Source organism: Gigantopelta aegis, chromosome 8 (genome assembly GCF_016097555.1).
Source record: "Gigantopelta aegis isolate Gae_Host chromosome 8, Gae_host_genome, whole genome shotgun sequence".
Lineage (NCBI taxonomy): Eukaryota > Metazoa > Mollusca > Gastropoda > Neomphalida > Peltospiridae > Gigantopelta > Gigantopelta aegis.
Window position 1 is genome coordinate 78,536,924 of NC_054706.1, and position 16,067 is coordinate 78,552,990.

The 16,067-nt window shown below is 42.8% G+C and overlaps 1 protein-coding gene across 1 annotated transcript in view; it reads right to left on the reverse strand.

Annotated features, from left to right (window-relative positions):
• Positions 1 to 13,525, reverse strand: part of LOC121379850 (prolyl 4-hydroxylase subunit alpha-1-like) — a 14,162-nt gene extending 637 nt beyond the window's left edge. Inside the window, exons 1-4 of the mRNA XM_041508502.1 lie at positions 13,121 to 13,525; positions 4,804 to 4,961; positions 4,144 to 4,305; positions 408 to 571 (exon numbers count right to left, since the gene is read on the reverse strand). Of these exons, the coding sequence (XP_041364436.1) occupies positions 408 to 571; positions 4,144 to 4,305; positions 4,804 to 4,961; positions 13,121 to 13,293 (657 nt within the window). The 5' untranslated portion in view covers positions 13,294 to 13,525. The remainder of the gene's footprint in view (positions 1 to 407; positions 572 to 4,143; positions 4,306 to 4,803; positions 4,962 to 13,120) is intronic.
• Positions 13,526 to 16,067: the final 2,542 nt, after the last annotated feature.

Below are 16,067 nucleotides of genomic sequence, written 5' to 3' on the forward strand. Positions count from 1 at the left end.
TCAAGGAACCTTAAATACATGGTGGATGCCTCAAGGAACCTTATATACATTGTGGATGCATCAATGAACCTTAAATACATTGTGGATGCACCAAGGAACCTTAAATACATAATAAATGCCCTGAATGAACCTTATACTTTGAAAATGCCATGAACAAGGTTAAAAAATTGTGAATGCCATGAACAAGCCTTATGTCTTGAACAAATCATATAAATTGGAAATGCTTTAAACAAACATTATAAATTGTGAATGCCTCGACCAAAACTTATAAATTATGAATGCCTTGAACGAGCCTTATAAATTGTGAACACCTTGAACAAGCCTTATACATTGTGAACGCCTGAATGAACTGTATACATTATAAATGCCTTGAACAAGTCTTATATATTATGGATGCCAGAACGAACCTTATACACTGTGAATGACAGATAATCGAGTATCTCTGCTCTGAATCCGGACACTGAAAGTGGATTTCCTGGCAGACTGCGTAATGCTTGCTTCATCCACGTCTCGGCGTGGACGTAATCCTCGTGGACGTAGTTCACACGACCAATCTCAAAGCAAGCATCAGCTGGAAACAAACCAATCTCAGATCATGCTGTTAACACTCTGAACATAGTTCAAACAACCAATCTGAGAATCATGCTGTTAACACTCTGAACATAGTTCACATGACCAATCTGAGAATCAAGCTGTTAACACTCTGAAAAGTTCACACGACCAATCTGAGAATCATGCTGTTAACACTCTGAACAGTTCACACGACAAATCTCAGAATCATGCTGTTAACACTCTGAACATAGTTCACACAACCAATCTGAGAATCATGCTGTTAACACTCTGAACATAGTTCACACAACCAATCTGAGAATCATGCTGTTAACATTCTGAACATAGTTCACACAACCAATCTCAGAATCATGCTGTTAACACTCTGAACAGTTCACACGACCAATCTCAGAATCATGCTGTCAACACTCTGGACAAAGTTCACATGACCAATCTGAGAATCATGCTGTTAACGCTCTGAACATAGTTCACACGACCAATCTGAGAATCATGCTGTTAACTCTGAACATAGTTCACAGAACCAATCTGAGAATCATGCTGTTAACACTCTGAACATAGTTCACACGACCAATCTGAGAATCATGCTGTTAACACACTCTGAACATAGTTCACATGACCAATCTGAGAATCAAGCTGTTAACACTCTGAACAGTTCACACGACCAATCTGAGAATCATGCTGTTAACACTCTGAACAGTTCACACGACCAATCTCAGAATCATGCTGTTAACACTCTGAACATAGTTCACACAACCAATCTGAGAATCATGCTGTTAACATTCTGAACATAGTTCACACAACCAATCTCAGAATCATGCTGTTAACACTCTGAACAGTTCACACGACCAATCTCAGAATCATGCTGTCAACACTCTGGACATAGTTCACATGACCAATCTGAGAATCATGCTGTTAACGCTCTGAACATAGTTCACACGACCAATCTGAGAATCATGCTGTTAACACACTCTGAACATAGTTCACATGACCAATCTGAGAATCAAGCTGTTAACACTCTGAACAGTTCACACGACCAATCTGAGAATCATGCTGTTAACACTCTGAACAGTTCACACGACCAATCTCAGAATCATGCTGTTAACACTCTGAACATAGTTCACACAACCAATCTGAGAATCATGCTGTTAACATTCTGAACATAGTTCACACAACCAATCTCAGAATCATGCTGTTAACACTCTGAACAGTTCACACGACCAATCTCAGAATCATGCTGTCAACACTCTGGACATAGTTCACATGACCAATCTGAGAATCATGCTGTTAACGCTCTGAACATAGTTCACACGACCAATCTGAGAATCATGCTGTTAACTCTGAACATAGTTCACAGAACCAATCTGAGAATCATGCTGTTAACACTCTGAACATAGTTCACACGACCAATCTGAGAATCATGCTGTTAACACACTCTGAACATAGTTCACATGACCAATCTGAGAATCATGCTGTTAACACACTCTGAACATAGTTCACATGACCAATCTGAGATTCAGGCTAACACTGAACATAGTTCACAGGACCAATCTGAGAATCTTGCTGTTAACACTCTGAACATAGTTCACACGGCCAATCTGAGAATCAGGCTAACACTCTGAACATAGTTCACACGACCAATCTGAGAATCATACTGTTAACACTCTGAACATAGTTCACACGACCAATCTGAGAATCAGGCTAACACTCTGAACAGTTCACACGACCAATCTGAGAATCAGGCTAACACTGAACATAGTTCACAGGACCAATCTGAGAATCTTGTAGTTAATACTCTGAACATAGTTCACACGACCAATCTGAGAATCAGGCTAACACTCTGAACATAGTTCACAGGACCAATCTGAAAATCATACTGTTAACACTTGATCATCCTGCGAACATGCTTATGATGTCCAGATTCAAGACTTCAGTAAGGTGTCCACTTTAACCCTTTCAACCTTGTAGATCAATTTTATCCAGACAATCTCACCAAAGTGGATAAAAAACTGAACAGAGGTGTGAAAGGGTTAACTACCGTATGTACTTTTTGTATGGGTGAGATGGCATTCAAGTCTTGAGTCTAGACTTTTAACATTTAACAAGCATGGAATCAGCAAACCCTTGTGGAATTTACAATGCAAACACACACAACTACAAAATGCCTATGAAACTGCTTGAGGTATCGCAGATCAAATACTGTGACCTGAACCATTTCGGCATCTGACCAAAGTAACCCTGCTAATATATTGACCCTCCCTTTATCTGGTTTTTAACTCTTTTTATTCTTTAGTAAAATCTAGAAATATTATTTTAAAAGAGGATGCAGATACACGTGATCTTACTTCCACTATATTTACAACCACACATCAATCCAGTTATTAATAGTTGTCATTTTTGTCAATGCAACTGAAAGTGAGAGAGTTGTAAGGTTATAATTTTATCATGTCAAAACACAACCCAATACAGTCTACTAAATAATTAGAAAACAAATTATTTTATATTACATGTATTCACTTACTTACTAATAATTGCATCCATATATATTCATCTCAATGCATGTTTAAAAAAAAAAAACCCACCTTAAAACAAATTCCATTTCAGTTTAATAAATTTCAATTGTTTTAAAACATGTTTTGAGATGAACATTCATAGCTGTAACTACAAATCAAGTTCCATTGATGTAGGACTTACAGTTTGTGAGAAACTGAGATAAACAAAAAACTTTCAAGTAATACAAAACTTTATAATGTCGTCATCATCGGAAAAGAAATACCTAGATTTTGCTTTTTTCACTTCGTAAAGGTGCGACAACAAGCTCATGCTCAAGCAGATGTTAGAATAGTCTCTGTACACATGCAAGCAGACGTCAGTATAGTCTCTGTACACATGCAAGCAGACGTCAGTATAGTCTCTGTACACATGCAAGCAGACGTCAGTATAGTCTCTGTACACATGCAAGCAGACGTCAGTATAGTCTCTGTACACATGCAAGCAGACGTCAGTATAGTCTCTGTACACATGCAAGCAGACGTCAGTATAGTCTCTGTATACATGCAAGCTAGGCTGCAAAGGTAGTAACAAATGTACCAGGACACCAAATGTGAATGAAAATTCTGGCAGATGAGTTATATTATAACCACAAATGTTGCATTTATAGACCTCTGTATATCAATCCTTTACCGGTATTTGTTATTGCATTGTTTATCATTTACATAAACATTATATAAATTAACACATACACACTATTTTTGTTCATTGTTTTCATTTAAACAATAAATGTATGAATTTATTTATAGCTATGTCCCAAAGTCATTGATTTATTAATCACTGACTATTGGATGTCAAACTTATGGTAATTTTGACAAATAGTCTTAGAAAGGAAACCCGCTACATTTTTTTCATTAGTAGCAAGGGATCCTTTATATGCACCATGCCACAGACAAGATAGCACATACCATGGCCTTTGATGTACCAGTCGTGGTGCACTGGTTGGAGCGAGCAGTCTTTCATCTGCACTTTTTCAAATAAGAATAAATAAGAATGATGAAATTGAAAATCTGTCTCATACTCTACCTGACAACTCAGCTGAATGAATTCCGTTGATATCACCCTGAGCAAGTCTAGCTGTGTCGAGCTTGTAGGTATCCTGGAGACGCATCAGAGCTGAGACAGCTCCCAGCAAATCTTCATCAGTCGGCAGAGCCTGACGATACGACTCAATTCGGTTTAATAGTTCTGAAATTCAGATAGAAAACCCCCCAAAAGATTAAAGAAGCTCAATTCGGTTTATTAGATCTGAAAGTTAGATAAAAAAAAAAATACAAAGAGTTTGATGACAGTGCACAATTCTACTTAATAAATCTGAAATTTAGAGATAAAATAAAAAGAGTTTGATGACAGTCCACAATTCTACTTAATAAATCTGAAATTTAGAGAAAAAATACAGTTTGATGACAGTGCATAATTCTACTTAATAAATCTGAAATTTAGAGAAAAAACACAAAGATTTAAATAAGAGCCTGATAGTACTCGATTCTACTTAATAAATTATGAAATTTGGATAAACAAAACAAACTTTTAAACTTTCATTGGAAAAAGCATATTTCAATGTTTGTATCCACACCACATGAACCACATCACATCCTTTGTGAATAAGACCTATCACAACACAGGTAAATAAGGAAAATACCAGTCCACAATTACTGAGATTTTCTATTACAGGTAAAATAATACCTTGCTGTGTACGGTTCTTCTCAAACAAGGTGGCCACATTTCGGTCCCAGTCGAGTGTGAACTTCTTCACAAAGAGAAAAGCATCAACTGGATTGGCGATATTCCTATCGGGATTCTCCAACGCATAGCTGCTGTGGGACTCAAGCTCTTCTGCAGTTCTGGGGAAAACAAGAAAGGAAGGAAGGAAATTGTTATTTAACTACACACTCAACACATTTTAATTTACGGTCATATGGCATCGGACATATGGTTGAGGACCACACAGATATTGAGAGAGGAAACCCGCTGTCGCCACTTCATGGGCTACTCTTTTCGATTAGCAGCAAGGGGTCTTTTATATGCACCATCCCACAGACAGGATAACACATACCACAGTCTTTGATATACCAGTCATGGTGCACTGGTTGGAGCGAGAAATGGCCCAATGGGCCCACCGATGGGGATGGGGGAAAAGAAGGAAGTGGTTAGTCTTCAGAACATCATGTGACTGGATTATTTTACCATTCCAACCAGTGGGAATCAAAGACCAGGGCGGAGTTCCAAGGAGGGGTTAAGGAGTTCAACCTCCCATTTTAAGATAAGATGTATTTTGTAAAAACAGTTCAGTTTTCACAATGAGTTATTTTGTTTTTAACTGTGTAAATAGTCCTTCAGTGACATTACCTCTTTTGTTTTCTCTAAAGGAAACCCAGTCCCAACTTCTGTTATAAAACAATAGTGTTAGTATTAACCTCCCCTCCCCCTCTCCCCAAAAAACTCACTAACAATGAATATTCTTGTTGTAGTCAAGACTCCAATCAAACCCACAAACCAGTGGCATAGAAAGGTGCCAAAAGGGGAGCACACACACACACACACGCACACACACACACGCACACACACACACACGCACACACACACACGCGCGCGCACGCGCACACACACGCACGCACGTACACGCACACATACACACACACGCGCACACACACACACACACGCACACACACCACACACACACCCGCACGCACACACACCGCACACACACACACACACACGTGCACACACACCACACACACACACACCACACACACACCGCACACACACACCACACACACACACCACCCACACACACACCACACACACACTGCACACACACACACACACACATACACGCACGCGTGCACACGTACACACACATGCACACGCACACACACGCACACACACACACACACACGCACATGCACACACACACACACACATACACACACGCACACACACACACATGCACACACACACACACACACACACGCACACACACACACACACACGCACACCCACACACACACACACACACACACGCACATGCACACACACACATATATAAACAATTCAAACGTAACCTTTTTTCTTTCTTTCTGTCACCATCAAAAATATTGAATTACTTACACAGTTACAGTCAAAAGAAAATAAACATACCACCACCAGAGTAAAATTAAAACAAAAAAAATAAGAGCAGTCACAGAACTGATCATTCAGGGGTAGGGGCCCTAAGGGCGGACACTTCATAAAAACAAACACTATAACCCATCACTTATTATGCTGACATTTATTGTGGGTATTTACCTCAGTGAAATGGAGAGGGGAGGTGGGGGTGCAGAGAAAAAAACACATTTATTCACCAACCATAAAATAAAATGTTATAAAAACAAAAATTACATTTTCTTACACACCCTCTACCCCTTCCATGTCAACAACTGTGGAAGAGCCCATAAATAAAACTGGACACTCACTATTACTGTACTGGAGTACACTGTACTGTAGACTAGAGTACACTGTACTGTAGACTATAGTACACCATACTGTAGACCAGGGTTCGAACTTAACGGTCGCCCGATCGCCCCTGGCGACTGAAAACGACGACAGGCGACTGAAAACCCACAGTAAGGTTGCCCGCCTGGCGACCAATTTTTTAATAATTTTTTTAAATCAATAATTAATAAATAAATAAAAGTAAAGCTATGTAGCCTACTTTGCACCATGAAAAAATGTAGGTCTGCTTTTACATATAAACATATGCCCAAGATAAGAATAGGTGTAAGGTAAGTGGCATGTAAAATTGGGCACAAATTCATGTCGACAAGATTCAGCCCTGGTTATGTGTACACGTCATAGATCGTATCCACTGAACATTATATTTTAGGTTTTTTTTTAATTATTATTATTTCATTGAGATAGGGTGGGGGAGGAAGGGGTTGTGTTGGTTATACCAGTGCTCAACGTTTGGTGAACGCAAGCATCTTTGTTTGTTGGAAATACCACAAATGTATTGACAGTGACAGTGGGGAGTCACAGTGGCATGTCTATTATTTATTTAAAGAGTGGGTTGGTTGAGTGCAGGAAAATACTCAAAATAAATGTTTTCTCTTATAATCTGTTGCAATATTGTTGTTTTTTTAGAAAATATTATTCAGGCAAGTGAAAATAGATCCGGGCAAGTGAAAGTGCTGTCACCACTTGCCCGGATGGCAACTCAAAAAAAAAGTTCAGCGCAGACACTGGTAGACTATAGTACACTACTGTAGATGAGAGTACACTGTACTGTAGACCATAGTACACTGTACTGTAGACTAGAACACACTGTATTGTAGACCAGAGTACACTGTACTGTAGACTATAGTACACTGTACTTGAGATGAGAGTACACTGTACTGTAGACCATAGTACACTGTACCGTAGACCATAGTACACTGTACTGTAGACTAGAGTACACTGTACTGTAGAGTACACTGTACGGAATATTATAGTACACTGTACTGTAGACTATAGTACACTGTACCGTAGACCATAGTACACTGTACTGTAGACCATAGTACACTGTACTGTAGACTAGAGTACACTGTACTGTAGAGTACACTGTACGGAATATTATAGTACACTGTACTGTAGACTATAGTACACTGTACTGTAGTACACTGTGTTGTAGACTAGTTCACTACTGTAGTACACTGTACTGTAGTAAACTGAACTGAACTGTAGACTAGAGAGGAAACCCGCTACATTTTTATAGTAGCAGGAAGGGATCTTTTATATGCATCATCCCACAGACAGGATAACACATACCACGACCTTTGATATACCAGTCGCTGTGCATTGGCTGGAACGAAAAATTGCCAAATGGCCCCACCGACGAGAATCGATCCCAGACCGACTGCGCATCAAGACAGCGCTTTACCACTGGTCTATGTCCCGCCCCGTAGTGTTCTAGTGATGTCGTTAAACAAAACCAACGTTACGTCCCGCCCCGTAGTGTTCTAGTGGTGTCGTTAAACAAAACCAACATTATGTCCCGCCACGTAGTGTTCTAGTGGTGTCGTTAAACAAAACCAACGTTACGTCCCGCCCCGTAGTGTTCTAGTGGTGTCGTTAAACAAAACGTTACGTCCCGCCCCGTAGTGTTCTAGTGGTGTCGTTAAACAAAACCAACGTTACGTCCCGCCCTGTAGTGCTCTAGTGGTGTCGTTAAACAAAACTAACGTTACGTCCCGCCCCGTAGTGCTCTAGTGGTGTCGATAAACAAAACCAACATTACGTTCCGCCCCGTAGTGCTCTAGTGGTGTCGTTAAACAAAACTAACGTTACGTCACGCCCCGTAGTGCTCTAGTGGTGTCGTTAACAAAACCAACGTTACGTCGCGCCCCGTAGTGCTCTAGTGGTGTCGTTAAACAAAACCAATGTTACGTCCCGCCCCGTAGTGTTCTAGTGGTGTTACGTCCAGCCCCGTAGTGTTCTAGTGGTGTCGTTAAACAAAACCAACGTTACGTCCCGCCCCGTAGTGTTCTAGTGATGTCGTTAAACAAAAGCAACGTTACGTCCCGCCCCGTAGTGCTCTAGTGGTGTCGTTAAGAAAACCAACGTTACGTCCCGTTCTGTAGTGCTCTAGTGGTGTCGTTAACAAAACCAACGTTACGTCCTGCCCCGTAGTGCTCTAGTGGTGTCGTTAAACAAAACCAACATTACGTCGCGCCCCGTAGTGCTCTAGTGGTGTCGTTAACAAAACCAACGTTACGTCGCGCCCCGTAGTGCTCTAGTGGTGTCGTTAAACAAAACCAACGTTACGTCCCGCCCCGTAGTGTTCTAGTGGTGTTACGTCCCGCCCCGTAGTGTTCTAGTGGTGTCGTTAAACAAAACCAACGTTGCGTCCCGCCCCGTAGTGTTCTAGTGATGTCGTTAAACAAAACCGTTACGTCCCGCCCCGTAGTGCTCTAGTGGAGTCGTTAAACAAAACCAACGTTACGTCCCGCCCCGTAGTGTTCTAGTGGCGTCGTTAAACAAAACCAACGTTACGTCCCGCCCCGTAGTGTTCTAGTGGCGTCGTTAAACAAAACCAACGTTACGTCCTGCCCCGTAGTGTTCTAGTAACGTCGTTAAACAAAACCAACGTTACGTCCCGCCCCGTAGTGCTCTAGTGGCGTCGTTAAACAAAACCAACGTTACTTCCCGCCCCGTAGTGTTCTAGTGGCGTCGTTAAACAAAACCAACGTTACGTCCCGCCGCGTAGTGTTCTAGTGGTGTTACGTCCCACCCCATAGTGTTCTAGTGGTGTCGTTAAACAAAACCAACGTTACGTCCCGCCCCGTAGTGTTCTAGTGGTGTTACGTCCCGCCCCGTAGTGTTCTAGTGGTGTCGTTAAACAAAACCAACGTTACGTCCCGCCCCGTAGTGTTCTAGTGGTGTTACGTCCCGCCCTGTAGTGTTCTAGTGGTGTCGTGAAACAAAACCAACGTTACGTCCCGCCCCGTAGTGTTCTAGTGGTGTTACGTCCCGCCCCGTAGTGCTCTAGTGGTGTCGTTAAACAAAACTAACGTTACGTCCCGCCCCGTAGTGCTCTAGTGGTGTCGATAAACAAAACCAACATTACGTTCCGCCCCGTAGTGCTCTAGTGGTGTCGTTAAACAAAACTAACGTTACGTCGCGCCCCGTAGTGCTCTAGTGGTGTCGTTAACAAAACCAACGTTACGTCGCGCCCCGTAGTGCTCTAGTGGTGTCGTTAAACAAAACCAACGTTACGTCCCGCCCCGTAGTGTTCTAGTGGTGTTACGTCCCGCCCCGTAGTGTTCTAGTGATGTCGTTAAACAAAAGCAACGTTACGTCCCGCCCCGTAGTGCTCTAGTGGTGTCGTTAAGAAAACCAACGTTACGTCCCGTTCTATAGTGCTCTAGTGGTGTCGTTAACAAAACCAACGTTACGTCCCGCCCCGTAGTGCTCTAGTGGTGTCGTTAAACAAAACCAACGTTACGTCGTGCCCCGTAGTGCTCTAGTGGTGTCGTTAACAAAACCAACGTTACGTCGCGCCCCGTAGTGCTCTAGTGGTGTCGTTAAACAAAACCAACGTTACGTCCCGCCCCGTAGTGTTCTAGTGGTGTTACGTCCCGCCCCGTAGTGTTCTAGTGGTGTCGTTAAACAAAACCAACGTTACGTCCCGCCCCGTAGTGTTCTAGTGGTGTTACGTCCCGCCCCGTAGTGTTCTAGTGGTGTCGTTAAACAAAACCAACGTTACGTCCCGCCCCGTAGTGTTCTAGTGACGTCGTTAAACAAAACCAACGTTACGTCCCGCCCCGTAGTGTTCTAGTGACGTCGTTAAACAAAACCAACGTTACGTCCCGCCCCGTAGTGTTCTAGTGGCGTCGTTAAACAAAACCAACGTTACGTCCCGCCCCGTAGTGTTCTAGTGACGTCGTTAACAAAACCAACGTTACGTCCCGCCCCGTAGTGTTCTAGTGGCGTCGTTAACAAAACCAACGTTACGTCCCGCCCCGTAGTGTTCTAGTGGCGTTACGTCCTGCCCCGTAGTGCTCTAGTGGCGTCGTTCAACAAAACCAACGTTACATCCCGCCCCGTAGTGTTCTAGTGGCGTTACGTCCTGCCCCGTAGTGTTCTAGTGGCGTCGTTGAACAAAACGAACGTTACGTCCTGCCCCGTAGTGCTCTAGTGGCGTCGTTAAACAAAACCAACGTTACGTCCTGCCCCGTAGTGTTCTAGTGGCGTCGTTAAACAAAACCAACGTTACGTCCTGCCCCGTAGTGCTCTAGTGGCGTCGTTAAACAAAACCAACGTTACGTCCCGCCCCGTAGTGCTCTAGTGGTGTTACGTCCCGCCCTGTAGTGTTCTAGTGGTGTTACGTCCCGCCCCGTAGTGTTCTAGTGGTGTCGTTAAACAAAACCAACGTTACGTCCCGCCCCGTAGTGTTCTAGTGGTGTTACGTCCCGCCCCGTAGTGTTCTAGTGGTGTCGTTAAACAAAACCAACGTTACGTCCCGCCCCGTAGTGCTCTAGTGGCGTCGTTAAACAAAACCAACGTTACATCCCGCCCCGTAGTGCTCTAGTGGCGTCGTTGAACAAAACCAACATTACGTCCTGCCCCGTACGTCCCGCCCCGTAGTGCTCTAGTGGTGTTACGTCCCGCCCCGTAGTGTTCTAGTGGTGTTACGTCCCGCCCCGTAGTGTTCTAGTGGTGTCGTTAAACAAAACCAACGTTACGTCCCGCCCCGTAGTGTTCTAGTGGTGTTACGTCCCGCCCCGTAGTGTTCTAGTGGTGTCGTTAAACAAAACCAACATTACGTCCCGCCCCGTAGTGTTCTAGTGGTGTCGTTAAACAAAACCAACGTTACGTCCCGCCCCGTAGTGTTCTAGTGGTGTCGTTAAACAAAACCAACGTTACGTCCGCCCCATAGTGCTCTAGTGGCGTCGTTAAACAAAACCAACATTACGTCCTGCCCCGTAGTGCTCTAGTGGCGTCGTTAAACAAAACCAACGTTACGTCCCGCCCCGTAGTGCTCTAGTGGTGTTTCGTCCCGCCCCGTAGTGTTCTAGTGGTGTTACGTCCCGCCCCGTAGTGTTCTAGTGGTGTCGTTAAACAAAACCAACGTTACGTCCCGCCCCGTAGTGTTCTAGTGGCGTCGTTGAACAAAACGAACGTTACGTCCTGCCCCGTAGTGCTCTAGTGGCGTCGTTAAACAAAACCAACGTTACGTCCTGCCCCGTAGTGTTCTAGTGGCGTCGTTAAACAAAACCAACGTTACGTCCTGCCCCGTAGTGCTCTAGTGGCGTCGTTGAACAAAACCAACGTTACGTCCCGCCCCGTAGTGCTCTAGTGGTGTTACGTCCCGCCCTGTAGTGTTCTAGTGGTGTTACGTCCCGCCCCGTAGTGTTCTAGTGGTGTCGTTAAACAAAACCAACGTTACGTCCCGCCCCGTAGTGTTCTAGTGGTGTTACGTCCCGCCCCGTAGTGTTCTAGTGGTGTCGTTAAACAAAACCAATGTTACGTCCCGCCCCGTAGTGCTCTAGTGGCGTCGTTAAACAAAACCAACGTTACATCCCGCCCCGTAGTGCTCTAGTGGCGTCGTTGAACAAAACCAACATTACGTCCCGCCCCGTAGTGCTCTAGTGGTGTTACGTCCCGCCCCGTAGTGTTCTAGTGGTGTTACGTCCCACCCCGTAGTGTTCTAGTGGTGTCGTTAAACAAAACCAACGTTACGTCCCGCCCCGTAGTGTTCTAGTGGTGTTACGTCCCGCCCCGTAGTGTTCTAGTGGTGTCGTTAAACAAAACCAACATTACGTCCCGCCCCGTAGTGTTCTAGTGGTGTCGTTAAACAAAACCAACGTTACGTCCCGCCCCGTAGTGTTCTAGTGGTGTCGTTAAACAAAACCAACGTTACGTCCGCCCCATAGTGCTCTAGTGGCGTCGTTAAACAAAACCAACATTACGTCCTGCCCCGTAGTGCTCTAGTGGCGTCGTTAAACAAAACCAACGTTACGTCCCGCCCCGTAGTGCTCTAGTGGTGTTTCGTCCCGCCCCGTAGTGTTCTAGTGGTGTTACGTCCCGCCCCGTAGTGTTCTAGTGGTGTCGTTAAACAAAACCAACGTTACGTCCCGCCCCGTAGTGTTCTAGTGGTGTTACGTCCCGCCCCGTAGTGTTCTAGTGGTGTCGTTAAACAAAACCAACGTTACGTCCCGCCCCGTAGTGTTCTAGTGGTGTCGTTAAACAAAACCAACGTTACGTCCCGCCCCGTTGTGCTCTAGTGGCGTCGTTAAACAATACCAACGTTACGTCCCGCCCCGTAGTGTTCTAGTGGTGTTACGTCCCGCCCCGTAGTGCTCTAGTGGCGTCGTTAAACAAAACCAACGTTACGTCCCGCCCCGTAGTGTTCTAGTGACGTAGTGCTCTAGTGGTGTCGTTAAACAAAACCAACATTACGTCCCGCCCCGTAGTGCTCTAGTGATGTCGTTAAACAATACCAACGTTACGTCCCGCCCCGTAGTGCAATGTAGACCGTGTTTACCTCTTCAGTTTGTTTAGTCTGGCTTCCTCACTCTTTATGTACATTTTGATGGCGCCGGCGACGTCATGTTCTGCATACAGCGCCGCCTGCAGCTCGGCCATGGCCGTGAACATCTCCCCCATCGTGCACGACGTCACACACGCAACCACCAACAACACACCAAAAACACTCATCGTGTGTCCAAGTGCTGGGGTGACACTCACTTCGGACAAGTTAAACTTACAGTGACACTGACAGGAATGTTGGCTAGTTTTAGAAGACGGTAAATCGTGCTATACAAAGTCTATGTCAGACTGGCAGAGTTGCATGTGTGACCACGAATGACGGAATCAAAACCATTATCGGTCTGACAGGAACATTCGCGAAAACAAAAAGTCCACGTCGCCTGCAAGTCTTGAAGATGTCGTACCGACGATGAATATATACACGCATGAGTCATTTCCCTTAGATTGAATCCACAGTGTGAATGAGCTTGAAGTTATTGCCCTTTGTTTTGTTTATTCAATGCTGCATTGTTCGGGTCAACGTCAAAGTTGTGCCTGCGAGCACGTACTTGATATTAGGCTAACACTCAATTTGTAAAACCTCACAACATTCAAGTACGCGCGCAGGCATGCACGTTTTTGAAAAAATTAAAATGTACACGTCACAGAATTGATATCTTAAAGTAATAAACAAGCAAATATTCACGAGCGTACAAACCGTACGCGGGGGGGGGGGGGGGGGGGGGGGGGTGAAGGGGAGAGGGTTAAGGGGCCAGCGTACACTTTTTTTGAAAATGAAAAATGTCGATCATCATTTTTCATTTGGGGATGTACACTTTTAGGAGGGGGGAGGGGGTGGTCAAAAGTGTACTCTTTGTACACATGAAAATGCTAAAAATTATGGACGGCCCCTTAATAATAATATATATATACATATGGAGGGTCCACGGGAATAACCTATGATGTCCAAACAGATAGTCAGTATTTTACTGGCAGTGTTATAACGGTCATGTCAGTCACAATGACACATTAAATTAAAAACCTATAATTATGGTTTGACATTAAAAGTAGTTGGTATCCTTTTGTTACACACTTGCCTCATTCCGTTGTTCAGTACACCAGTTGAGTATAGAACAAGGTAGACACCAAGCATGGCCATATACACCATAGGCAATATAGATATATACGATACCTGTATGTAGGTAGATAGATGAATACCAGTAAACATAGCACATGCCATATCCATACTTATCATGTCATCATACTGTGCGTCCACGACAAGAAGTTACCCAATGTAATAATTGTTATGTGTGGCAACACCGTACGTGTAATAGAGGAATCTCGCGACAAATGTACCGTCAAGCTGTGAGAGAAAATATAGACATACAGTGGACATGCGATACTTGTCAGTCACAATCTGATCATTCTATGGTGAGTCGACCTATTTTCATACACTTTAAAAATGTATAACTAAATTATTATTTACTATTACCTAGTGATGTTTCAATTATCTATTATAATCCATAATCGATTGTGTGGAGTAAAAATTACTGTAATAGTTTGATAGAACTGATATAAATGTGCTGGTGTTTGGGTTTGTTTTTATGTGTACCTAAATAAAAAGTATATTAAATTGTTAATAAAGTTAAAATTAGCCATATTCTGATATAATGTTGCATTGATTTTGTTAAGTTCGCATATGTTATTACTTTACTTCCCAGTGTGAATGACCTAAAATGAATACATGGGCAAGTTTCAAATTGTATTTAATATATAGACGTAACGTCAAAAGTTGCGACCCACGACTAACACAAACATGATGTCAACATATAGAAATAAATGCGTAAAAATTTATGGGTGATATAAGTTATGACATCTTTAATGACTTATTTTATTTGATGACACTTTCTTTTTGTTACCTTTTATATGGGGTACCCCATATTTACAAAATTTAACAATGAAATATGTATTTTTTAAAAGCTTTATAGATTATTAAATCTCAATGTCATAATTTTTATACGGTACCGATTATTGAAGTATAAACCAAAATTCCTAAATTATGTAGGAAGTTGACCTTTTCGTGGATTTGCCCACAGCGTATTATTAAAGGGACAGTCCTGAGTTTGCTGCATTGTTAGATGTTTCCCACTAATAAGATTTTTCCAAGAAAAAACTTACATATGAAATATATTTTCTTGTTCAGAATATCAGTGTCTGTATATTCTATGTGTTTCTGGTCGTCTTAATATTAAAATAAGCCCAAACTGGATCTTGTCTTGAAATAATTTCGTACGTACGAAAAATAATAATTTGTATACAGAGGTTAAAAAGTACAGCATCCGACCAAACATACTATCACAGTGTCATTTACCACCCCAAGGCAGACCTGCACAAAACACGTAACGCTGACAATACAGTGCGGCAATAAACAGAGTAAGGCTTATCAATTAACAACCGGCGGCTAATTACGCCAGCAACGTCAATCAGCAATGAATACAGTAAACAAATTAACAGGGATAAACTTAAAGACGGCAGCTAGGTACGCCAATCAACTATACATTAATTAAACAAAATGAAGGGTTTATACTGATAGGCGACACACACACAAAACATTACATAGACAGTATGTCGCCATTAGCAATATAACCTTTAATCAAGAAATAAGACGTTTACGTAACCATATGAATCGAGCTATATTTAAGAAAGACGCAAATGTGCTTCAGACACACACATCTGATTCCGCAATAAAGACGATATACGCTCGATTCATTCTCTCTTCATTTTATAACTAGGTAAGTCATTTTAACTATATATTTCGCTATTTTTATGCAATTATTATTTATGTCAATCTCACATTCATGTTTATATATTTCTATGCTGTAACACATACCTTAGAACATAACATGTGTTAATGGATACACGCATTATGCGTTAGTTACACGCACGTATGAATGGTAACATGC